The 27,526-nt window shown below is 39.5% G+C and overlaps 1 protein-coding gene across 3 annotated transcripts in view; it reads left to right on the forward strand.

The window, feature by feature from the left end:
• PTPRO (protein tyrosine phosphatase, receptor type O) overlaps positions 1 to 27,526 on the forward strand; it is a 155,171-nt gene that overhangs the window by 60,167 nt on the left and 67,478 nt on the right. For 2 of the 3 annotated variants that reach the window (XM_027699730.1, XM_027699731.1), the window contains exon 2: positions 25,397 to 25,670. In XM_027699730.1, the coding sequence (XP_027555531.1) occupies positions 25,397 to 25,670 (274 nt within the window). Of the gene's footprint in view, positions 1 to 15,351; positions 15,409 to 25,396; positions 25,671 to 27,526 lie in introns of those variants that run through there. The other variant, XM_027699732.1, reaches the window with a different exon arrangement.

Here is a 27,526-nt window from a genome sequence, read left to right on the forward strand (position 1 = left end):
GTCTGTAAAAGCCCAGACAAGCTGCTAGGTTTAAGCATAGGATAAGAAAATAGGATATCTAGAGTCTCTTCCCGACTCTGCTAGGAACTTCCTAAATGTATGAACTTATGCAGTAATGTAGTCCACAAAATAAGGATTATGGTCTTATTTTAAAGGATTTAGAAAATCATTCCACTTTAGTGATTATGAGATAAACTGATAAGCAGCATCACAAAAATCTTTACTAATAACCCAAATATAGAGTCCCATATTGCCATTTTAAGCATCATACCAGCATACTTTTTGGGTTTTGGGTTTTGGTTGAGTTTGGTTTTGGTTTGGTTTTTTCACATGGGATAAACTTCCTCATCTTGGTCATATAGATTGTCTTAATAACTGCGTAGTTAAAGGATAGAAGTTTTATCTGGAATTCTCTTGCGGCCATAAAGACACGTGTTGTCATTCGTCACTGGAAAGGGCTATATCTGCAGGGACAACCTGTCACACATTAATAATGCTAATTAAGCTTCACTGGCAGCTACAACCAGAAGATTTTAATCCAGATGTCTTCCTTTCAGGTTAGAAAAAAAAAACAACATAGTCCTAAAATTCAAAATCTTAACTTTTACCTATACGTAGTACGTTGAGGCCTCACGTTACCATTAAATGGGAGATTACTGAGGGCTTTTTTTGGAGACAGAGGTGAAATTCTGAATGGGCCATAACTTTTCTCGGGATGGGATATTCAGGGGAGCTAAGGGCCCTGAGAAGAGCAGACCCAGGGAAAGTGCAGCAATGTGGGACCTCCACAGCCCAGGGCCTCGCTCGTGTTTTGCATGGACCAGAACAGAGAGTTTGGCCGTGCACATCAGAGCAGAGATGGTGGGTCAAGTTCACAGCTGAGGTGAATTTCCCTTGAAGTTGTGCCAAGCTGGAAGTGACCCTGTGTGCTGTAACTCTTTGGAGCAATTACATTAAGGGTCTATGTATGGATCTTTATCAAGCCTTGGAACAAATGTCCATACTGGCACCGTGCTCCTGGCTCTTGACTGATACACTTTACCCATTTTCTGAAACAGGGTAATAATTTCATACAGTGTTTGTTTTTTAGTTTTTTGGGGGGGTTTTTTTGGGGGGGGAATAGTTAGTTTTTTGGTTTGGTTTGGTTTAGTTTGTTTTTTTTGTTTTGGTTTGGTTTTATGATCTGCCTTGTCAAAAGAAAGGTTAGTTTATTCAGTTACAGTTGAATCCAAATTGATAAATGCAGGGAAGATGTTAGCCCACAGGAAAAGAAATCCCTGCTAACTGGAAAATGTTTAGAAATGTGTACACTATTCCCTTGTTTTGCCATCAGATCAGCTTTGCTTTATTAGGCCTCTAGTTCCTGAGTTTTCTGAATTGTTTTTCTGTAGGTTTCTAATCTGTCCTACATTCTTGTGGATATCCTTTTTTTCTTGCCTTTTATGAGAGCCTGTCCCTGGATCTGCTTGTAGCTCTGCTAGTTACATGTTCCTTTTCATGCCTAAATTTATGAAACAGGATAGTGCTCTACTCTCTTCCTTTGTAAAACCACTGAAGAGTTGCAGCTGAAGGATGAGCTTGGTATCATTATTTTTTCTTGCTGTGTGGGGAGCTCCTTTTCTGTGGCAGAAATAATAACATTCATTCTTTATTAATTTAAATTACAAATCAAACATCGGTGGCTTCTCTGCAGAGACGGTGACAGCGTGGCAGCTCTGGAGTGCAGCGTGCAGAGTCGGGCCCTGGGCTGATACAGCTCAGCATATTCCACTGGAGGTAATGAAGCTGTGATTTATAGCAGATAAGCATTTACAATATCTCTAAAAGCCCTCTCCACAGTCTGTCACCTGCTAGTGTGGGCTCAGCAGCAGGATGAGATAATAGGAAAGATAAGGAATTACAAAAAAGGCTTGTTTTCTTGTAATAGAGGAAAAAGAGCCTGGTTAGAAAAGGAAGGCATAGTGTTAGTCCATTTGTGATCCAAGCAGCACTTGCTCCAGACCCTGTCCAATACCTATTGTTTAGGGCCTCTTATGGCTTTTCTAAAACTTCGGGCCAGATTTCCAAGCCAACATTTTAGGTACTGGTTAATGGGAAGACAGTGTGTGACAAAGTGCACTAAAATGAGTTCCCTGAGTCCGTGCTGTCCTTACCTGGGGGATAGGATCGCTCCAACCTGTGTTTTCCAGCCACAGTGTTTGAAGACAGCCACGCTGGGGTACAGCATTGCCATGTCCCTTGCCCTGGCTCCCTTGGGGCATGCTGGCAGCTGCAGGAAGGGCAAAGGGAGCTTCCTGTGTTGGCTCTGAGCTAGATAGATAGAAAATCCCACAATTTTCCTTGCTCTTTGCCTGGTTGGAGCAGTGCAAAAAGAGCAGATGGCATTAAATAATTTGGTCGATGCTGTTTTCACTGTTTATTCCACTGTAGAGCTTAGGTAACTTTTTAAAGGAATTATATGAACATAGTTGCAAATGAAAAATATTGAATAAATAAGGTTTTTGTATTCTTGGTGTCTTGGAGATGATATTTCAATGAGGAAGCAAGTTCAACTATAGTTGATAGCTATTGGGTTTGTATTAATCACCTTTAATTAAATAACCTTAGAAACATTCCTGTATATTTAAAGGCAGGGTTTTTTTGAAAAATCATAAATTATGTGCTTCACCTTTAAAAGGAAAATTTTCTTCCCCGAGGTGTGAAAATCTGGTTTTCATTTGTCTTAAAAGACAGAAAATATTGAATTACATTATTCAGCAACTATTTTTGAAGCTATGTTTCTTTATTTTCCATTTTTCTTGAGTGTCCAAGGAAAGCTAATTACTGTTTGGTTATACTGGCTGAAATGTGTAAAATATCTTTGACAAGAAAGTGGTGTTCACTTGTCAGTGGTCATCAAACAGACACTTCATCAATCTAATCTAACACCTCATCTAACTAATTTCCTTCCAGATATTTTATTTCTTTATTTCAAGATGCAAAAATACCACAATTTTTCCATGCGCTTGTTCTTTTGGACATCTCCTACTCAGGTGGCAGATCTCTCTTTCATATAATTAGAGATCATATAAAAAGCTGCAAATTTCAGATCTTTCTCTTCAGGGAACCTCCTCCTGGGCCATAAAGAAAAAAATTGAAAGTTATTTATTTCCTGTAAAGTATAATTAGACCACTTTAAAGAAATTCTGTAATGAAATACGATGCTGAGTTAGTGTACAAAAGCACATTGTGTGTTTCCTTGAAATTGCTTAGAGAGCAAAAAGAATTATTATTATGTGGCAGTTGATATTATAGTGCTGTCCTGTCATTATCTTTTTTGATGAGATCCCATAACTAGGGCTGAGCTAAGCACTTTCAAAAAATTAAAATTTTTCTCTTTAGTCCTGCAAATAAACCTTGCTCTTTATTAAATCTAGACTTTTTCCAGCTGGTGGATTTTTTTTTTTGGACATGTTTTTTTTTCATGCCTGATAGCCATTCAGTACAGGAAGTGGATGTACCAGAAATGCAACAGGAAAATTGGGTGAAGAACTGTATTAGCAGAAAAAGTATCTCAGATCACCAGCTGAAGACACATTATTCACCATGTTAAGTTCAAAATGGCATAAATTTGAACCTGGCTTTTGATCCTTGGCCTACTTAGATGTATAGAAATGAGTTTGAATAGACAGAATCTTTAAGTGCTTGTAATACATCTATATAGCATTTTAGAAAGACTGATGCATTTCCTTGGCTCTAGGCTTTTTTTTTTATGATTTTGACATAAGGAATTAAATTTTTTTAAATATTAAAGTTTTCATTCCTGAATCATCTTGAGCTGTACATCTAAGACCCTGTTTTATGGATATTAGAAATCTTAATGAATTCACATAGTCTTTCCCCTCCCCAGAGTCTAAGAAATATAAGCCCTTCTGAAGTCAGCAGGAGAGCTACTAGCACATTACTGACAACTTTTAAGTATCACCCTTGACCCTTAGAGGTGCGTTGATGTCCTCTCTGAGACACGCAAAGCTACTTGTACCAAAATTCAGAAAATTCTGTCTGATTTTTCTACATGGTCAGACATTTCCTCTAAAATAAATGTAATCTATTGAGGCTGCCTATGTAAGGCTGACACGGGGACCTGGGTTTGAAGCAGAGAGTTTTATGATCGTGCAGAGAAAGTTTATTCCAAAGATTTCTACTTTTGGAGCATAAACCACTTCAATGCTACACTGATGCTGCAAAGTTCCTTTTGCTGTCTGTTGACTCTGTATCTTGACAGGGAGGTGGAGTGAATGAGAAATGTTCCCCACCTGTATGAAATGTGAAGCATTTAAAATGGAAACCCACATTCTCCTTCCTCCTGCTGGAGGGCTGGTGAGATACTGAGGGAACAGGCAGTCTGTTGTTCGATTTTGGAAGAGGTAACAGTTTTTCTCTATTAATTTTTCTTCTTTGAAACCTTCTTTTGTAACTTACTGACGCCCTGTAAGAAAGAAGCTGGGTTTTGAGGTCTCAGTTAATGCTGGTCTCTAACTGACCCATGAGGGCACCACTGACCTTTGATTCACCTTGGTGCTGGTTGCTGAGATCAAACAAATTTTGATTGCCTCCTTTTTTTAATCCACTAAAAGAGAAATACTGGACTACATTTGCTGCAACCTGGTCATACCTTGTTCTCCATGACAGTTACAGAAATCTGATATCTACAAGAGGAGGTGAATTCAGTAGGGAGGTTCTCTTCTCAATCCTCTGAGGAGTATGGCGAGAATGCAGCAGTCCATGGAAGCTGATTTATGCTAACCTTAGTAGAGTCACTTAATTTAGATGTTCCTGTTTACTCCCTGCACAGAGTATAAAATGCTGTAGGCTCTGTATTATACACACTTGTTCAAGTTACTTCACATTCTGTATCATTGCTGGATGCCCTCATGATCATAAAGGATCTGACTGGGTGGGGTTTGTATTCTAGGGGTTTATGTTCCCTTCTGAATACAGACTCCATTGCAGAGTATTTTTCTCTGTAAATGTCTAATAAAAAATACAGTATTATAAAGCCTTGGCTGACAAAGCCCCTTATTTAGTTAACCAAAAGGTATGGGATCTGGAGACACACTGCATTTTTTTTTTAAAGTTGTAACATGAGGGTGTGTGAGGATCAGGAACAAAAAGGTTCAGAAAGGCGGAGAGCAGTCACCAACAGATGACAAAACCTGACCTAGATTGTCAATTTATCCTTTTTAGTTTTAAAACTTACATTTTTAGCTTGTAAGACCTTCTTCTGTCAGATTTTTTTGGGGCTTGGGGATTTGCATTTATTTTGAGCTAGTCATCTGAATATTCTTTGTGGTTTTTTGGGGATGTGCACACACACATACATATATATAAGATGTTCTTGACAGATTTGCTAGGTTATATCACGTATACTGTTTCATGCTTTTCTTTTCCTTTTGTGGTACATGTTGCTGTCTCATGATAAATTGGAGATGACAGTAAACAACGTGCCTGATTTAATATCTTGTATGTGATCTGAGGGCAATGTCGATTCCATCCTTCAAGGATTTCCCTCAAGATCTGTACCTCAGCCTCAGATGTGGCAGAGGTAAAAAATACTCCCTGTCAGAACTGAATCCCTTTGCACAATAAAACTCTACAGATACAGTTGCAGAACTATGTTAGAAATGAAACTCATTTTTTGGTGAAGTTTTCAGGAGTGACCCTGCCCGTGCAGAGAGAGGGGAGCAGACTAAGGTGGAGAGCATTCCAGCAGGCATTGCCCAGGCACCACGGGGCCCCCAGGTTGCCATCTTCTCCCAACTTGCCCATGGCTGGCATCACACCCTGCAGAAACCCTCACTTCCATGACAGGAGGGGACTATTTTGACTTTGAGAGGTCTGGAACTGGTCCAGACTTGATGATACCCAGCACCTGGAGAAAGTTGCATGTCTCAGGGCTCCCCACCCCAAGGGTTATTCTCTCTCTTGTGTACTGAGCACCCCATCATGTGCCATGGTAGCACTTAAATCTCTGAATCAGGAGTCATGATTTTAGTTTTGTTGTAAAAGCCTCACTGTTGCAGTTTTTTTAAAAAGGTGCTCACCTTACTGTGAAGTGAGTCCAGTTTCAATACTGTCCTACATATGCAGTAGCATGAATGAGTATTAACTGAGACTGATGCATGATAATTATGTGAAGCTGACAGATAATTTCCATCTAGGAGCAGGACTGTGTGCAATTAACTTGCTGAAGGAATTACACAGACAATTATCGTATATTTTGGGTAATGAAGAAATGCCAACTCGCTAAATGGATGTCTTCTGAGTAAACAGTTATGTTCATTTCAAACCTCATTTATATAACGAATGATATGCAAACTGCGTTTGGACTGTAATAGATATAGCTCAGGTCACCAGCTAATTTAAAAATACATATAAATAATATAGCTCCCTTGCAGATATAATTAGTGGAAAGTGCCAAATTTGGCGCCCCTGGTCTTGGAAAAGAGAGCCTTAAGTTCAGAAACTGGTAGACTCGTTGGCAAATTGCTGCATAGCTTCACCCAACATTCTGCAGGTCAAAGGAATAAGCTACTCTTCCCACCACATGAGATTTCCCATCTCCTTTCCCCATCTCATTAACCCCAAACTGTCTTCTTCTTTCCTCACCTGAAATACAGTAGGGTCCCAAGGTAATTCCTCTCTCCCCTCCCACCCCCCCCAGGTTATTAACTCATGAGAATAGGGGCCATTTCAATTCTAACTCTATCAGGTGGCTGCTTTTTCCAAATTATACCCTCCCACAAACAGCGATAAATCCTTTGGGCCTGTAGGAGCAGCCGCCTCCCAGACAGTCTGTGATTGACCGATCCCAGTGCACAACCCTTTCTCCTGGGTCATCTCTCGGTGATTGCACGTGCTTTGTCATCAATTTTTTTCTTAGCTTTTCATGGATTGATCATCCTTAGCAAGTCAGTGGCTGATGGGGTGAGGGCTGTGCTGTGTTGCTGCAACATGCAAGCAGATGCACTTGAATTTTCTGATGTTTCCAACCACTGTTCCAGTGCAAATTTTTGGAATGCCAGAACATTTCTGTACTGACAAAGAAACAGAACACATCCCCGCAGACCACTTGCAACACAGCAGACCAGGCTGAGACAGAAACCTTTTAAATGGCAAAGTTCTTAATTCAGTCTTTAATTACTACAGGAAAGGCTTAAATGCATCGCTTAACTTGGTTTAAGCTTCAGTGGGTTTTCTGAATTTTCAAAGGCAGAGAATAGACATTTTTCCATTTAAATCAAAATTTGCAGTCTTAAATTCTTAGCCATCATAGCAACTTACAGAATGAAACTTGCAGTGGTTATGGATGGCTTAGAGTTCAGAGGTAGATCCTAGCTATGGAATCTGCTCTCAGATTTGAATATTGAGAAGCTTGGAGTTATTTAGCTTCAGGATAGAGAGGAACCATTCATAAAGACAAGAAACGAGTATGGTTTTCAGTGTGAGAAGGGTGGGAGCTGAGACTCCTGGAATTCAAGCCTAGAAAGATGGTCTCTCTGTCCTTCCTCCCATCTGGAGGGTAGGAGGAAGCATCTTCCTCTCCTTCTCCTCCTGCTTTCTTTGCTTTGGGTTAGCACTGCAGTTACTGGGATTTTCTACTTTCCTTCCACCCTGTCTCAGTGCTCTCACCTGTGTGAATGCTGCTGCAGAATTTGCCTTCCTTTTTTTGTTGGCCTAATTCTACCATGCCAATCATCCTGTATGCAGGAAAGATATAAATCACTGTGAAATGGGTGGTTTCTTCCACCTTTCTTGATTCCACTGAGACTGGCCTAAAGAAATCTAGTGGCTGTGGTTTCAGCTCTATTATTTACCCTCTGTAAGGCCTTTAGACTTTTATTTATCTTATAGTAGTTTACTGACTGACATTAGTTTACCTACCCATCCTCTAAGCTAGCAGAAAGCTACACTAGCTAGTGTTAACCCCATGCTAATATACTTGACCTCTCATCAACATATATGACTGCAGTGTCCTATTTATCTCAATTAAAAAGCATCTGTCTGGCTCATAGTTCCTGTAAAGTACCACACAAACAAATCTTTCACATGTCTTCATTATTGTTCTGTTTGTAGAACCTCCTAGGTAGGTAATTGCCACAGGAGTAAAGTGAACACTTTAAAATTACTAAGGGGCTTTTCAGGAGCTTAGTGTTAATAGTTAATCAGCTAAATAAAAATGTCTTTCAGTTAAGGGCGTAGGTAAGTTTAAGAGATTATATATTGATTTTTCCTCCTACTTTATAATTAAAATCAAGTCCCACAGAGGATCTATACCTTTTGGATTCATATCCATCCCCCAGCAAAGTTCCTTCTCTTCCTCACACCCTCCTATAGATCATTGGCATAGTATGGTGTGTTTAGCATAGGTGCTGTTATACATTGCTTTAGAGGTTATTTTCTTATTAGAAGAATGCTCTAAATTTTTGTTCAAGAGAACTGTACTGTTGCTGTTTTGCAGGGCAATCATGCAATGGGAGGGTTGTGATAGGCAGGGAATATTTCTCTCAGCCTGAATCTTGCTAACTAGTCAGCCTTGTGGCAGATTGACCCCTGAAGACTCAGGTACTGCTATTTTGGCTAAGTTCTCACAGAGGAATTTGCCTGAATGCTGCTCTGTCACTCCTGTTCAAGCAGCGATGTAGGTGATGTAAAATTAATAAGCCACATGAGTCATATACTCATGATATTGTATTTATAGCATTCTTGTGAGGTCTCATTAAGATGTATTAGAAAAGTACTTGGAAAGTCTTCAGAGAAAGTTATCGTATCACAGAAATACAGAGCATTTTCCAATCTTGACATCAGCTTTAGTAAGTTCTTCAGTTTAAATTTTCTGGGTCTGAATTTCAGTTTAGGATCCTCTCCTTCAGGGTGGCAAGAGGGTTACAAGACTGAAGTGCTCCCAGACTTTTTGGGAAACTTAATGATGGTCTATGAAGTCCATGGTTTGAGCACTTCCCATGTTACATTTGTACCATAAACCATGCAGATTTTCTCCAGTCTTTCACCATTAGCTGCAACACCAACAGCAGAGCCCATAATTAACCAAAAATATTCTTTCATTACTATTTGTTAACATAATAGCTGGAAATGTAGGCTCAGCCAGTCAACCAAAACATACTCCTTTGCTACTGAATTTGGAGTGGGAGGAAGCATGGTGGCAGAGAGAACATGAGGACAAATTGCCTTTTCTCCTCCACTCTCATTTGTTTTCAGATCTGAGCGGGCGTGCTGCCTTCTGAAAGGGAGAGACAGAAACAGTTAAGGGAGCAAATTGGGATTAGTCACTGCAGCAATCATGCACAGAGGAGTACATGATTATTTCAGGCTGACTTTTCTTGGTCTCTTGTCAGAAAGCACTGCTTCTGTGCACCGAGTAAGTGGAAACTTAGCAGAAGGATTTTCTGGGCCACCATGACTGACATTAGAAAATAGTTCACAACTGAAGGATTTTCAAACAAGATTATTGGTGGGGTTGTCATGTTGCTTCAGGTCAGGTTCTTGTGTGTTAAAGATGACGTTCTTCTGCACAGAACAGAGGAGATGCAAAACCTTTATCCTTTGGGGGGAGCAAACAATGAAAATTGAAATAGATTCATTATCTTGTAGCTGTGCTGGATGGCTGCAATGCAGACTGAAGGAGCAGTGAGAGCTCCCAGTAGGGCTGGAAACCTGCCAAGCCAGTTGCTGTCACCACTGGATGAGGTAACCAGCATGGTCTCCAAAGGAGCAGCATCAATCCACATCAACCTGGAGTAGGAAAAAAAAAGCAATACAGAAGAAAAAGAGAGAGACTGCAGAAAGCAACACAGATAAATCAGTCAGAGATACAAAACATGTTTCTAAACTACTGGTTTTTTAAATTAATTTTTAGGGGGAGGAACATAGGAGCAAACCACATGCAGGCTTTATATGAAATATGTTTCCTTTTAAATATATACATGAAGCAAATTGACACAAGCTGTTGAGGTTTATTACAAACCTCTATAAAAAGGAAGCATTCTTGATTTTTGATGGCAAGACACTATCATGTACAGGGAGCAGTAGAGAAAGATGCAGAAATAGGTACTTGTATCTCTTGTTACTGGCAGAACAGGAGGCAGGTAATAATAAGGTAAGAGTAGCATCAAATAACAGCAGCAAAAGTCTTTTGGGGGAAAGGATAAAACCTTAGTCTGTGCAGGAGAACCAGTGAAAGGATTCTGTAAGAATGCTGACATCATCAAAACACACAGGAAATATATCTTAATAAATATTAAGTGTTCAATTCAACTCTTATCTAGGATAACCGGAGCTGGGATAAACCAAAGTCAGAAGAAATAAAACATTTATAGACAGGGCATTAAGAATATGAGCAATGCATCCACCTTGAAAACTTATAAACAAATAACATAGTTTTGAACTGGAGCCAGTGGAGAAGGGGAAGAGTGTGAATGGCTTGTTCTGTGCATCTGTCCTTGTGTGGCAGCCCCAGGCAGGCAGCTGAACCAGGGCAGAGCTGAGCCAACATGATGAGAGCTCCAACATCTGCCCACACCCGGCGCTGACTGTGCTCTGTGGATGGAGCCCCCGAATTTGATCGCCCGATATGTAACAACAATTCTGACCAGCAATGGCTCCAGGGGGTTATTGTTCAGAGCAAATAATGCTGTGTCAAGCCCCTTATGCCTCTCCAGTTTCTAACATGACACACAGTCACTAAAATAGACCTTGCTTTTATGAACCTGGTGCTGCTCCTGCAGCAGAACAAGCCCTCCCTCTGTTAATTGAGACACAGAGAAATGTATTTAGCTTCTCAAATTACTGAATCAATTTTTTTTCCTCCTCCCCCAACTTCCTTGCTTTCTCTTTCTGCCAGAGATCACTGTAGCAGGAAAGAAGTCAAACAGCACACTTAAAGCAGATAATTACTTCCCGAGTGGTATTGTTTTTCTTTTGGATATGCTGCCTGACAGTTAAAGTCTCAAAGAAAAAAGTCTGAGGGGTATTTAATTAAATCCCTCTTAAAAAATAAATCTATCTAACCAGGCCCAAATCCTTCTTATCATTTTTTTGTGTATGTAGAATCAAATCAATTAGTTATCACAGCTGTAGCTTCTTCTGCCCCTTGAGGAGTTTTGTTTAAATTATAATCATTATTCAATCTGTGCTCTTGGTCTTTCTCCCTATATCCTCACTCTGAGCTGCTTTTGCAAAAGCATGCTGGAATTTCTTGGAATAGCTAACATGAAATACTTAAAATGAAACAAACCATCACCAACCATGTAAGATGCGGATATCAAATATGTTCTTAATAATTTTTCCAAAATTTAAGTGGGAATGAAAAAATATGCAAGTTTTTCAGCTTCGGATACAAAACTTTCGTTCTCTTAGCAAATATAAATCAACATTAACATCAGTGAGTTAGCCTAGTTCTGCAGGAATTGTACTTCGGCCCATGGCATGGAAGTCACAAAGACCAGATTTGTAGGTCTGTGAAGGTACAAATTGGTGCCAGTGGGATTTTTTAAAAGCAAAAACTTTTATACTGGATCCATAAATACCTTTAAAAATTTGAGAGTGCTCTGCAGCTACTGCAGAAACCTTTGGCAGTACTTTGCCTAGCCATGAGGCAAAGTCAAAGCCACAGTGAGGGATGGCATGATCCTGAGACCACGTGTTGAGATCACAGCTTCCCTGGTGTGAAATAAGGAAGGGATGATCTTGCCATTAACCTGGCAAACTGGAACCCAAGGAGAACTGACTGGATTCATGTTTGAATGGAAAAGGTGGCTTTGTTTCCATCCTCACATCTACAGTGATCAAACTGTACTGTATGAGGTGATGATAACTGTAGGCATTTGATTTCAAGCTATATTCATGCCATGTTGGATAACTGCGTTTTTCTGACTTGCATCTGAATGATAGCTGCTGGCTTTTCTAGGACAGCTTAATAAAACACCATGATCTTTACTTTCCAACCTCTGCTTTACCCTATGTAGGTGGCAGCTACTTTTTTCTGACAGAGACGTGGTTTTGTGTGTTTGGAATTAATTATAATGTAATTGTAGCAGATTCCAACCAAGAGTGGTGCCTTGTAGGAAGTACAGTGTTTTCCTTTTGTAATTATTTAATTCCATATGGAAGAATGAGTTACTCTACAAGCCCTTAAAACTTACAGGTAGCACAATAGCTCATGGGCTGAAGAGGCTTCAGTGTGCTGTGCTGCACTTGGCACACTGCTGAACCTATTTTTTTTCTTTTTTTTTTTCCTTAGCACTTCAAGAGAAAACTTTGTGACACTGGTCACAACTTAAGTGACACAGGTACGGTCTTGAATCTTTCTTCAGATCTCAAAATCTTCCTCCACAAACTTCTTGTCAGGTTAGGGAAGTAATGGGGTGACTGTCTGAGATAACAGTACCTTGTAACTCGTAGCAGTGTGAAGAGGAAAATTTTCAAATACGTCAGTATGAGGCACAGAGCTCATCTTAGAGAATGAAACTGTTATGTACTCATAAAGATGTCTGAATTGCAAAGCTGCCCAGGACTATAAAGATGTAGCTCTTTTATTTTAGTTTTGCTCTGTGTGCCTTGCTAACAATTGGTGTGGTGTGATTTTTTTGATTTCACACTTGCTAATTGTTCTGTGTTTCAGGAGCATGCGTCAGTTTTCTTTCACAGCAAGAGCCCTACTCATGAATGACCCCTCAGTGCTGCTGTGCACTTTCAATCCTATTCTTGGTTAGTCAAAAATGTCACACGTTATGACAGTATGAGGCACTTGGAGAGAAGCCTTTTTTATGACAGAGGTGAAGACAAGTTACACCAAGGCAGTGTATTGAGAGAATAATAGATCTCCCAAATCTGTATTCATCTGCACATGTTGTTTTGTACATAATAGGACTTTCATCTGGCTCAAGGAATACAGGACAAATTATTTCACAAGGATGATATGTCCTTGTACTGTTTCTCCGGTGAATTGGACACAAATAGGTCTTCCATTACCATCAGTCATGCGTGTCTTTTTTTTTCCTGCTTTCAAGTAGAGAAAAATGATGAAAAAAATCCATGATTTCCCCTGCTTCTGTTTTTACTGTGGCCAGTACTAAGACATTCCTGCTTTTTAGACCATGGTTTCTGATCTTTGGGTTTAATTTTCTTATTTATGTAGACATTCTGCACTTGTGTGCAACTTTATAAGGACATTGATGTTTTTCTGTCTTTTTGGTATGAAAAGTGTGAGAACTGAATGAAGAGCTCACAGGGTTAATAAGATGAGGAAGAGGAATACTGTCAAATTGATTATAGTTTATTCATAAACGTGCAATCATGAATGTTCACTTTCACATACAGACTAGGAGATGTATTTGCAGCAGCAGAGATAAGAAAAACACAGCTAATTTTGTTACCAGAGATAAATACAATTTTTGTTTGCAGACTGAGCTATAATAACTGATTGTGTTTATGACCCAAATCTTTGGGGTGTTTTAAGCCAGTCATTTTTACCTGATGCTTGAAGCAAACTCAGAGTGTTCACCCAATCTGTTACTGCTGGTGTTTCATTAAGCTGTGGAGAAGCTGTTGCGTGCAAATAACTTTTGGTGCTGTGAGTTGTAGGGAGCTCACAGTGCTGTTGGGTGATGAGTTTCTCCTCCAAAGTCTGGGGAATGGACAGAAAACTCCAAGGCATCAGTGACCTATACCTTTCTTCTCTGTGGTCTCCCTACTTCTCACATTATGAAAATGTGCCCGGAGTTAAAATATTTAATATAATCTATTGTCAGCCACAAAAAGAACCCTGACAAAACACCAAACCTTCCTCCTCCTCTGCTGCTTTAAATTTCTAAAGGCTTATGGAAAACAGCTGGGTCAGGAGTGTACTTCTGTCCATTGACTCTCCTGCCACCTGAGTTAGGTGGCAAAAATTACATTGGGAGTAAACCTGAGCTGAGAAACAACATTGTGGACTGATATTGAAGATAAAGAGTTTTCATTGCTGTATGAGCACACTGGAATGGCAAAGGAGAGAAAACTCAATGATGTCAGTAAGGGCCTGATAAAGAATAAGTAAGCAGTGTAATTAAAATTTTAAAAACCTATAAATAACTAAGAGAAACCACTCATTTGCTTGGAGATGAAACAGCTTCTGTTACCACAGGGGCCCACCGCTGCCAGTGTGCATGTTCTTGCATCTTTTTCTGATGGGTAGGTTGTGTATGTGTATGTACATAAGGGACCATGCTCTGAAGGTGGAGAGATTTAAAGGGGCACACTTGCCTTACAAAAAAAATATATTGGTGCCCAGCTCTGTTTATTTGAAGGATCTTGTAGATACTGTCTATATCTAAGACATCTATATACATTTACAAAACTGATTCTAGTGACTTTTCATAGTCCCATTTGTGGAAGAAGAACCACACGTATTTTGTTATGCTCATAGGAGGATCGTGAAAAAAGCTTTGGTTCAGTCAATGAGTTGGGTAAGAGCTTAGGCAATGAATTTATTGCTTGAATTTTGAGTGCAGGAACTGATGAGATAAGAGAGATTTATTTATATTTTTAATATATTTATATACATGTATATTTATACATCATTTATTTATATATGTATTTATAAATTATTTGTTTATATTTTATATATATTTATAAATTACTAAAAATGTTTATATAAATAGCATTGCAGTTATTGAGAAATGACCATACTAAGGCCTGCAAGTGGCAGTCATACAACTAGACTAATCTATTTTTTGCCTCGGTTAGCGTAATACAAAATGACCAGTGTTCATGTATGGAAACACCACTTGCTGTGAATTAAATAAAAGTCAAAAGGAAATCTGTGTCATCATCCTTGATCTTCACACTTCCCTTTTATTGGTGATAAAAATACTTCATAAAATGGAAGAACAATGACATAAACAAATACATGGTGAACTCATATCTAGAAGTTAAGTAGGAAAGAAAATTATTGTCACTTCTAAGCTATGCATATTTTTAAATGTTACAATGATAGTATTATATACTGCATCATCTAGTGACCTGAAAGCTTTTTATATTACCAATGAATTAATGCCTATGAAATAAAGCTCAGTAAATATTTACTGTGGGGTGTGTCTGGGAAAGGTCGTGTTGACTCATTTAAGGTCATGCTGTTTATAAATTCATCCATTTTAGAAGAGACTGTAAAGGTTTAGAATCCTGAGTTAAAATGAGGTAACAGTGTTCTAAAATTATATATTTTTGTTTTACAGTCAATTCTACCATAGGGAACAGACTTCCCACGGAAGATTTCCACACAGCCTTTTCTCAGCTGATTTCATCTCTCAGTTTATTAAGCCTTCTCTTGCCTGGCTAGCCATTGTCATGCCTGGGGAAAAGCTCTGTCAGGTATTAAAAGAGAAATATATAAAAGAAAACTATTGGCTAAGGTTTAATACTGTAAATTCTGTATTCACAGGGTATGTAGCTGCCAAACCAGCTAGAAGTTTAATCTGTATGCTCTCCATACTGTTATAACTGAGCTACCTCAGCCTAAGATATTAGGCTGATGAATGTATCTCTAATCATTTGTCTGCATCCTTCTTGGCCACTGAATAACTGCCAAGTTTAAAAACCACATGACCACACCAAGGAGTAATAATTTCTTTTAAGAGAGCACTAGACTTGCAGAACAGTGGTCTCAGCATCACCCAGTGAACCAAGATTTTACTATCCTTCGAATGACTTTTTAGCAACCTCACTTCATAAAAGACACAAAACAAATTAGAAGGAGGTTTCAGGGGTTTATTACTCTTTGGCAACTCCAGAAAAGAGACCTTGACCTCCTGATTAATTATTTGTATGCAGGGCCTGCCATTGTCACATAGGCAAAAAATTTATGGACATGCTTACATCTTTTGCTGAGTAGAACGCTTTGTGTGCTTAAAGTTATTTGTCTTGCTCAGTCATGGCCATCATGTACTTTTAGACTGCTGAAAAAAGAGAATAGGTAAACAAAATTTGAACTTTATAATATCAATTTAGACAAAAAAGATTAGGAGCCATAAGACACAAAAATGGCTTTACAAATCTGAGTTGCAGCTGCCGTCATAGCATACACAGCTGATGTTTCTGGTCTCATCTGACTCTTGATGGAGTTTAAATGGAAGTTGCACAGAGAGAGAAAAGCATCTGCAGAAGGCAGTTTGTTTAAGGTTAAGTGGATAAATCAAATTCTTCAGATCCATCTCTCCCTAGAGAGTACAGAAGGAGCCTAGATGATATGCCCGATTTTTATTTTGATAAAATGAAGCCAGATCAATTCCACACCAAGTACAGAAGTCTCAGCATAAATGTTCTGACCAATGTGTCATTAAGGTGTCCTCACTTTGAAGGCAACAGCATGTTTAGTCTCTTAGTTAAACTCGCAGAAGCGTGCAGAATATTTAAGCAAGTTCTTGTGACAGCACACAAGTGGGTTCCCATGAAATGTGAATGTGATGACTGTGTATTAGAGTTGAAGTAGAAGGTATTATTATTTTCCTGGTCTGGTAAACACGGTTGCAGAAGATTCAGCTTAGTGAGTTGAAGCCATTAACCTGCTGGGAGAGGACATCATAGCAGAATTATGTATTTCATGACAGGTATATAACACCCAGTAACCTGGTCTGGCATCCCTCTGATAGGCAGCAGCAGTCCTTCTCCCCTGGCCAGTCTCTTCTTTTGGGCATGTAGGGTGGCAGTGTTACATTTGAAAAGACTTTCTAACAGCTGAGAATCCTGACCCATTTACAGAGCTCTTTTTATTCACTCCTCTCATTTGCTTCCTTCAAGTCAACCTGTGGCAGCTGCACTAAATACCAAGTGCTTGATACACTATGACCAAATAAATCCTGCTGGAGTTATCCCTGCAGGGGAAGGTGGCAGTGACAAGTTATGAGTTTCTGCAGTGTTGGAGTTTGGTAGTGTTTGTGACTTCTGAGCATTCTTATGTGGCTCTGAATTTATTAGATCCATACATATGGCTGAACTGAGCCTAAAGCCACAGTAGAAATGAATTGAAAATCAAGCTGTAACCACAACTGAAATGTTCTGTGTGGATTTGCAATTGACCTGTGCTGTACAGAGAATTACATCTCTTGCCAGTAATCAGGGAAATGGCACTGGCTGGTTGCCTCTTTTTGAGCACAGGTCAGGAAAAAGCAAAAAGTAAACCCACCAAGCAAAACAACCACCAGGACCCCCTCCCCCAACCTGCACAACAAATATTTTATTAAGAAAAAACCCATTCATCTGCAGGAACTATGTATAAGTAACAAGAGAAAAATCTCAGCAGGTTATCTTATCAGTTCTTGCCAATCTAGAGAACACGTGAACACCAGAGTAATCCAAGTACAGAACATCAGGTTCCACTTGGATCTGAAAGCAAACTTGCACTTGAACCTGAGCAAGCAGTCTTTCAGGGATAGCCATACCCACATTATAGTTATGGGTTGGGGCAGAAAGATAATAAGTATTTTTGAGCATAGAATATGAAAACTGGTGATCTAGATTTAGACTTCTGTTTTCCTGACCATGTCATGACTCCTTTGACCCTTGAAGAAAGTGGTGGGTGTTTGGAGCTTTTTTCTGGGGGTTTAAGGGGCAGGGGCTGATAGAAAAATGAGTTGCAATAAGGCAGACTGGTTGTTTAAGGTGATGGGGAGACCAAAGTGAAGTCAGCAGCTTACATGGGGACACAGCGTACCCCACATCTGCTTCTGAATCCTTTGTGTCACAAAATCAGATTTGGAACAGAATTTTTTTTTCTATGCATGGATTCTGATTTCGAATTTCAAAACCTCTCTAGTAGTCTCAGAATTTTGAAAACACTTGGGAGCACTTTGGTACCTAATTCCCATTAAAATCAGCTGCAGATACGGAACAAGGAGTTAGGATTCTGGGATAGCCCCTATCAACGAGTAAATTCATTTTGTCTGGTCTGTTCTCTTGTTATAGATTAACATGGAAAGGGAACATAAAGTCCTGTTCTCTTCCACCTTGGTCTCCATTTTCTCCAAGGGAGAACTTCCTCCCAGCTTTGGTCTTTGTAGATAATGCAAATGGCAAAGCATTGCATTCTGCCTTTAAGAACTAGTTCACTTGTGTACATAAGAGGGTATGTATACACCCTATCAATTCAAAATTAAGGCATTTTCTCTTCTGTAGTACTCACAAGGCTCAGTTTCTACCCCCATACTCTCTGCCAGAGCATGTAAGATGAAGTTCAGCTGACACCAGTCCAGTCCAGTTCCTCTCAGCTGCACAACAGTGATGGAATAGGTCATGGTCACAGTTTTCTCATGGTGCAACATCAGTCTTCATGTTCTGCTGAACATCAGGAATTTTCTATGTGACTTTCTAATGTCACCTTTCAACATCAGTAGTTGTTCAGAAGCTGTTTCAGCATCAGAAGCTTATATTACAGACTTCCATTATTTGCAGAGGTGAATCCACAATTTTGGAGCTGAAGCACTAAACAGCCTGAATGAATTTGTCCTTCATCATCCACGAAACACACCTTTTCCAGTATTCCTTTTCACCTCCTATGGAGCACTTTGAAATGTTAGACACCTCAGAGATTGTTTCACACCGTGGAAAGAGAGACTTCTTGCTAATATTTCAAATTATTCAAAATCTACATTAATTAACTGATTAATTAATTAACTCATTCACTCTGCCTTCTCCTTCAGCCTTATCATGAGGTGACCTGTTCATCCTTTTCTCTATGATGGAGAGCAGATTGAAATGTTGTTATGTATGTTTTGACCTGTAGATGCTGTGCTGTGAAAGCACTTCCTCCCAACTGATGGAGAATGTGTACATTCTTAGGATAATATATATGTGAAGTATTTTTTTCTTTTCCTTTCTCCCTAACTTGTTCTTTTTGGAATTTAACAGAGTAGCCACCCAACACGACTTCATCCTCCCACCTGGCATATGTACAACTCTGATCATTTTACATTTGTTCAGGCAGAAATTTGCTCTTGCTCTTCTCTCAAAGACAGAGAACAAGTCTTGACTGGAAAAGGGACAGTTTGGTAGAGTTAAGGGAATTGATGAGGCAACGTGATGTGTTTTCTGTGCCCTTTTTTGTTTTGTGTTATTCACGTACAGGCTCAAGAGGGAAGATGCATTTTAATTAAAGCACGTGGTTTAACTGGCGTGTCTTTAGGTACATCCACAAGGGATGGCTAATCTTTAATTGCAGAGGCTCTGTGAAGGTCTGAAATGAGGAAAGGGAGCCAAATTCATATATTTCTTCAGCAGAATTATCCTTTCTGATATAATTTTAGTACTAGGGAGAAGATAAATATCTAGAGTGGAGAGAAACCAAACTATATCTGCCTGGGTGTGAATTAGTGTTGTATTTGGGGTGTACATGTGTAGTCAGAATCAATAATAGGGAGAAATGCCATCTGTGAAGTTCTAATCTAGTTTTAAACTTTTTCAGCATCAGTATCTGTGAATGTCTGTGTTTAAGCTTTGCCCTCTCCAGTTTCCACTAGAAAGATGGGATAGAGGTATATCTTCAGAAATAATTTATTAAATATTGGATGTGCTAATAAGGTGATACATAAAAGATATCAGCCTTACTGAAAACAACATTCTGGAATTTACTTAATGCTATTGTAGTACCAGTTGATTGTGTGAAGAAATATTTCCTTTCAGACTATTAAATTCAGAATGACAGCAAAACGTGGTGGACTGTACTTACCATAATGATGTTTGCATAAAAGAAAACACCCTCATATTCTGCATTTGTGAGCAGAAATGGGAAAAATACCTGTCCCTTTAAAACTGCCCCTCAGAGCAATGAAATGTTGAAGCTCATTTATAAAATATGACCAGCAGATTGTTATTACTGGCTTCTTGAGACTGAGAATAGCAACAGTGCTGAGGACACTATTCATAGAGCAGAATGCCAGAAATGATGTGTTAACCTGAATCACAAATCATGAATTATTGAGAACTGCTGCTTTTGCTATCTTTTCACTTGTTAAAATATTCCTTTTTTGCATGGAAAATCTTGAATATCTGGGTTTGCATTTCTCCCATGGAGTATTTCTTCTAAAGACTACTTTTTAAGGGATGTTCTCTACACAGCCTGTGGAGATGCATAGATAAAAACAAAAGCCCCAGAAATAAATACCCTTATTTTCAAGAAGTCTTTACATTTCTGTTACAAGGCTGTAACATCTTTGTTCAGACTCTTGAAGACAATTTCAAACAATCCTTTCTTCTTCAGTTGGCACTCAAGTGCTCCAGAATTCACTGCAACATGTGGAAAGCTTAGGATGTACTCCCTAAATTCTGTAAGGATGTTTTTGCCTAAACTGTAGGATCTAACCATGATAGCTAGCAATTCCAAAGAGACATGTTTTGCAATACTATTTATTTCTTAGGTACTTTCTGTGGAGGTACCACTGCAAGACTAGAGCAGAGGCCAAGATAGTGAAATCCATCTTTGTTGTAAGGCTTGGACTCACTGCACCCAGTGATAGAGGACTGCAGGAATTTTGCCAGGCTGGGACCACAGTCCCTTCGGCTTTCAGTGCACTTTCAAAAGTCATTCCAATCTCAGATGAATCCACAGGTACTCTGCCTGGAAAGGTCATCCTGGCTCTTAGTCATTCCATTTAAGTACCTAAAATCAAGTAAGATGGATCGTGGTGAGAATGAATCATCATATGATTTAGAATGAAATTAACATTATTGACCACCAGAAGAAAACATATGAGTGTAGCAGAATCACTCACAAAATGACCAGTATTTCCAACACATCCAAGAGATCTGGATACAGTGTTCAATATTTTCTTGTAGCAATTGCATTGATCTTATTTTTGTCCAGCATTAAACAGTAAGTGACTATAATGGTGCCTAAGAAGTAGATCCTCATGGCTTTGGGGATTTCAGATGCCCACTTTGAAAACACTGTGATACTGCAGGATTTACTCGGTAAGAGCTGACAAAAGTCAGTTTTGTTCAGGATTTTAGTTCCACTTATTTAGCATTATACAATGTGATGCAGTCACCAGTACTTTAATTTTACAGAGCTGATGAGCATTCACAGCTCCTCCTAATGTCAGCACAACATGTAACTACTTGCACTTCTGGTAATTGGGTTCTGGCACAATGTGTTTGAGAGTGAGACATTCAAAAGCTAGAGTACTTAAAATTAGTAGTTTTGCAACTTTGAGCTCTTCCTCATTCTGTTAAAAGGAAATGAACTGAGGATATAGACTTCTGAAAAGAGAACTCTGAGCTCTGCTGCACACCATTTATTTTCCTATTACTCTTTGAATATTGTTTATTTCACGTGTTGTATATCTCCTTGCCTCCCTTTCCTTTTTTTTTTTAATTGGGACCTGGTTATTGGCTGGAAATTCCACTAGCATGACTCATCCCTGAGCTGAAAATTACTGTGAACAGGCATCGCATTGTGGGATTTACTCCCCCCCTTCTTTTTCAGTTTCTAAGTACTTTATCATGGCACGAGCTTGTAATAATAAACTAGGAAGGAAGTAGGAGCTAATCATTTGGTTCTGAATGCACAAGCCCTGCCAAATTTCCCCACAGGCATGAAACAGCCGCTCAAGCTGTGACACCAGCAAATTAAATCCTGGAGGTAGCTGACCAGAAGTAATGAAATGTGTATTTACCATACTGATGCTGTCAGTCTTAAGACACACTGGCTTTACAATCTAGTTAAGTGGGGCACGTTTGTCACTTCCAGCGGTGCTTAGAAAAAATACTCAGGTTTTTTCCTAGCCTTCCTTTCAAAATCACAAGCCCAGTTCTGTCTGGTAACCCTCACCTTGTACAACGTGGAAAACAGGATGACCAGAATGGTCTGTTCTTTTTAAAACGCTGCCAAAGTGAAATTCAAATCCCAAAGGAGATTTCATCTTATGACATGTTAATTGCTAAGTCTTTTTATCCGTCCCTTGTCTGCCACTTCATTCTATAACCCAAACCTTAGAGATAAAATTAATTGATAAGAGCTCTTTCAAGAGCCTGTGGATAATAAGCAACAGATGCCTCCCACCAACCACGTGTCCCATGCATGTAGCACTTTAAAACCCTGCGAGCATACAGTGGTGTGGAAGAGGAACACATAATCACTGAAAAGGTACCACTCAAGAGAGGGGTGCATTATGCACAGGCATGGGATGGATGAGGCATGCACCTACTAAAGAGATGTCACTCAAAAAATGCCTGTATATCATGGCAGCAGTGGTTCAAGAGCATCTGGACACGGAGGAGGGAAGTTATTTCACAATCCCCACATGCTTAAGGTCATAAAGGACTCAGAAAAAGTTATTTACCCCAGTCAGATATTGTCATAGGTAACCACAGCATTTGTCTGAGAGGTTTTATTTAGCTAGCAGAGGCATTCTATGCCAATTGTGTGAGGACTATTCAAGGAGGTTAGTGAATCATTTGTTCAAGGGTATTTGCTGTGGATTCACAAAAACATTGAGAGGGGAAAAAATGAAAGCACAGTCTTCAACATGGTTAATACAATACCCATGGAGGAATCAAAGAATAAAATCACAACCCATATGAGCCCTCTCTGAAAGCATCTAATTATATCTTAGGAGTGTCTATGACTCTGCAATTATATGCCTAATTTCCAGCTGGACTTGACTAACATCGCAAATGATTTATAATACAACCAGCTACAAGGAACTTGCTTTGAACTGTTTGCTGCACATATAAATTTTGCTTGGGGACCCCTGGTGGCCTAGTGGTTAGCATGCAGGACTCTCACCTCTGCGACCCAGGTTCGAATCCCAGCCAGTCCCCCGGGCAGATGGAGCCCGTTAGCCCTGTAAGGCCATCCATCTATGAGAAGGTCACTCTAAACAAACCTACGTCCTGAGGACCTCACTGCCATTGTCCAAGCTTGCTTGGCCCCGGCAGATGAACTTTAGGATTAAAGGGTGGGCTCAGTTCAGCGCAGGCTGTGTCTCACCTAAAAAAATCCATTGCGCAGGCTGGAAAGGTAAAAAGACCTTTCCCCAAATCTTCGTTCGCGAAGACTGGCCATTATTATTTATTATAAATTTTGCTTGGCACTTTTGGCTGTCTCTTCATAGCCAGGTAGGCACATTGAGTTAGGACCATGTGATTCAGTGGCAAGGCCAAGGGAAGGCCAGAGTAATTTTAGAGATAACAGCATTCTTTTTCCTCTAGTGAAGCATTTAAATGCAAGTCTATGGAAGGTCAAAACCCATGGACTTCTATGGGATTATACATGCACTTCAAGCTTAATATGTAGAAATAACCTTGCTCAATCCTTGCTTGGTCTTCAAAGACAACCTTGGTTTCTGTGATAAAATGACACACATGTTTCTGATAAGCCAGTTCATGTGTGGCTTTCTTTTGCTGTCTTCCCACATCAGGAGGGCTAAAGTAGGATTCATTCCACATTTCCTCAGTGCACAGAAAATAGGGAGGAGGGAGGATAAGAGAACCTCTGATTGTTTTTGACCGGATCTAAACATGTTTGAATCTGTGTGAATCGAAATGCTAGATTGGGATTTTAGGCAAAATACAACCACTTGATCTGTGGTGTTTTGATCTGCTCAAGGGTCAGCCTGTTGAACTCAGGTGAGGCTAAGGAGAACACATGGAAGCTTCTACATAATTATAGCCTTTACACTGTAAACCTCTTGGAGCAATTGCTCTGCCATCTGTCAACAACTACCCAGGCTTCTGCACCAAAATATTCTTCCATTGATAGCATTGGCTTATAGGATTTTAACAACTTAAAAGTAATTTTTAAAAAGACTAATCAAAGTAAACCTCAAATCGGGAGTTGAAGTTGCATTGCCTCTATTTGTAATCAAAGGGCTGAAGCTGTTTAGACAAATTTTCCTATTTGGGCTGAACTGATTATATTCTTGTTGCCTTGTCCTCATGTTGGATCAGATGAGTGGGTTTGCTTAGGTCCTTTTTCTCAAGTCTATGGTTTTGCCTGTAGGATGATATTGCCTTAGGTACACTGCAAATGTCAAAGCCCAATGATAATAGCATAAATATGTGAAAAAATGAACTACTGTTGTTTAAAATCCTACACTCCTAGAACCAATGCTTTGTTCTTGGTGGGGGTTTTGTTGTTGTTGTTGTTGTTGCTGGGGGTTTTTTTTGAATGCCAGGAGTTGGCAACACCATATGTGTGATTTCAAAATAGGGATTCTGGCTCCTGCAGCATAAATCCCAGAAAGATTATTCTCCTGGAAGAGTCCCCACTAAACAAAACTACAATAAGACAGGAGGTAGCCAGGCTGCTAGAAGTAATCTCTGAAGGAAGATCTTTGGTACAGAAAGAACTTGACTGAATGAGTAAGTTGCAAACTAGCCATGGTTGCCCACCCTGCCCTGAGAGCTCAGCCTGTGAAGATGAAGGAGAAAGAGATACTGTAGAGTTGGGAACTGAAAATATCAGATATTACAGTTTTCACGGGGGTTAAAAAAATTCTAAGGAGCAGTGTAGTGTAATAAACAAAGAAGCAACTCTTAATGTAAACTTCAACTTTTCCCTCTCATTAGTTACTATGAATCTGTTTTGAAATTCTTGTAGAGAACAAGTACTTCTGATAGCTGGTTTGAAATTAATAAAAAGGAAAGGGTTTTCAGCTGTCAATAACATGCTCATGATACATGAAAACAAGGTTAAATTGCTCCTTTATCTCTACTACTAATAAAAGAAGTATTAAAATGAAATGCTGTAGCTTAGGAAGTGAAAAGTGCCAGTCAAAACTATGGACATAGTGCTGAGAGCTGCTTATCATCTGGTACTTGCTGGAATGGGGATAATTGGAAAAGCTTAGTCAGTGCCAAGAATTATTCTGCAGTTGTAGGCTTTCAGAATATATTGCATTGAGGAATATATGATACCGTTTCTGCAAGATAAAGGAGTCTTGGTTTAATAATATATTTTTCAGGATTTAAATGACTTTGAGACTTTATTGGAAATCCTCTTGCCTTGGCATCCTTTTCAATCTCATCCTTCTTCTGCTCTACTTCACCTTCTGTCAGGAAAGAATGACAGGGGCTTTGTTCCTCGGGATGTAAGGAATGAAGTATCCAGAGCATTAGAAAGCACATGGCAGAATCCAGCCTGTGCTGCAGAGAGACTGGCCTGATAATCAAGTGCCTGTGAACTATGTGGCTGACTGTGAATTGTAGTCTGAAATAATTGCTAGGATTTTATGTAAACTCTCTTACGGAATACAAAATATAGCTTTATTGCAAATATAATGTGAGTTTATCTTATGATCTTATGGGAAACATGTGAAAGCATAATAATTTATTTTACTTCAGCGAACTCTTTATTCTTGTCTTACAGAACGCAGAACCTTTCCAAGTTACTGTCCGAGAAGACAATTGTATCATTGTCTCCCTGGAAGCATCTGATGTGGTGAGCTCGTCCTCTGTATATGTTGTGAAGATAGCTGGAGAATCCAAGAACTACTTTTTCCAGTTCGAAGAATTCAATAGCACTTTACCTGCCCCTGTTGTTTTTAATGCCAAATACCATGGCCTGTATTACATAGTAACTCTCTTGGTAGTGAACTCAAATATGGTTTCCAAGTCAGCAAGATCAATCACTGTGTTAACCAGTAAGTAACACCTTACTCTTTTTTTCTTCTGTTTCTTGTCTTTTGGGGGGAAGGGGGGTGTTCCCCAGAAGTTCTTCTTGTGGAAAAGGTTGGGTGGGTTTGTGGCTTTTTTCAATAGATCTTGCTTGTGTGTAGGATGCATCCCTGTGTGAGAATAGTAGGGAAGATATCTTGAGAAGGTTTGAATGAAAATTCATAAGATCTGGGCAAGAAGAAAGGAATGCCTGTAGGTTTCCCCTGGCTGAGCCTTCCTGAACACTGAGGTGTAACGTACTGGAATAGTGTGATGGATGAACCTCCTTCTCAGATTTTCATCCTAAGTCCTTTGAACCAGGAGTTCCATAAATCTAGTAAAAGGCATGAAAAGTATTGACTGATATTTCAATGTAAAGCACTCCTGTTACATGGTAAAGTTTATACTGTTTTAAATGCTATAACAATGTTCTATGATTGCTAATATGTCGAAGCAGTACTAAAAGTCACCAAAATGATGTGTTTCCAGCCAGTACAGCTGGAGGTTTTTGTGATGGAGACCATATTTGTAGTAGCTTGTCTCTTACTACCTCCAGGTACATTGTTCATGGGGGAGATATGGGATTTTGTTTGCTCTGTCATCATGCAAAGCAGCACAGATTTCTGTGTGATTCCAGCTGTGTTTCTGGCTCCGATTGCTCCAGAACTGTTTCCATGTGCCAACGTGAAAACAATTTGTAGAATATAAAATGATTTCTTCATCTGGAAAATGACAAAAATTTATTTGGATGGACCAATTTCCAGATTTTTTTTTTTTTTTTATTGCTAAATGGCACCTGGGAATCTACAGGTGGTTTTATTTGGTTTACAGCTGAGGAATGATTATGATTTTTTGTACCTCTATTGTTTTTTCAATGAGGAAACATCGTCCACTGTAATAGCATTCAAAGCCTATTGAAGTAGACTCATATGTTATTGAGTGTGCCTGAAATTTAGGACTAACGAGATTTTGCATCACATGTATATTCTTCAGCCTTCCTTCGTGTGCTAAAGTTGTGCAATGATGAGGGCAACCATGAAGAGTACCATGGGAAAAATATCATGTTGTTGGGTAATGAAAGTCTTAAGGCATATGTGCAAGAACATCTGTGCGTAGTGAACAACTTCAGGGTTCATAGGCAGCCTGAATCCCCTCTCCTTTGACTGCTGTAACCTTGCATACAAAATAGTAATTCTAATCCAATTTCCTACTTTATATTTGTTTTCTTCAAAGAATATAATGGAAGCATCCAGTGTCACATGCAACTGAAAAAAAAGAGCCTCAGTTTGCATTTTTAGCGGGTTTTGAATGCTGCATTTGCAGTTGTGCAACAGGGTTCTGCTCTTTGATTTCCAGAGCCCACAAAGGCCTCTGGTAGCAGGGAAAATGTGATCCAAGATGGCAGATGGTGTACATGCTCCTGTGCAGGGAATCTCTGAGGGAAGAAGGAAGCCGACCAAAGCCAGCCCCAGACTTCCCATTTCTGGTTGAGGGGATTTCCTCAAGGTGTTCCCGAAAAAGCGAGAGGCTGACGGCTCCAAGGGGCATATCCCATGTCACTCTCCCTCCTCCACATCTTGATGGTGTCCTTCCTGATAAAAAGGAGCCCACACCTTTTCACCACCTGTCTTATGTGGGTGTGTGCTGGCAGCATTGTGGGGTTTCCTGCTGCTGCTCACCCATACCTCTGAAGGACAGGTGATTTTGGCAGTCAGCCAGCCCTGCTTGGGGAATTCATGTAACAAAAAGGGAACAATGGGTTTCTCTGGTTTTGTCTCAACAGAGAAACAACCAGGTTCATGGAAAAGAAACCACATTCCTGCAGGCAGCATTGAAGGATGCT

Source organism: Neopelma chrysocephalum, unplaced genomic scaffold (genome assembly GCF_003984885.1).
Source record: "Neopelma chrysocephalum unplaced genomic scaffold, ASM398488v2 Primary Assembly neopelma1_139, whole genome shotgun sequence".
In the NCBI taxonomy this organism is placed as follows: domain Eukaryota; kingdom Metazoa; phylum Chordata; class Aves; order Passeriformes; family Pipridae; genus Neopelma; species Neopelma chrysocephalum.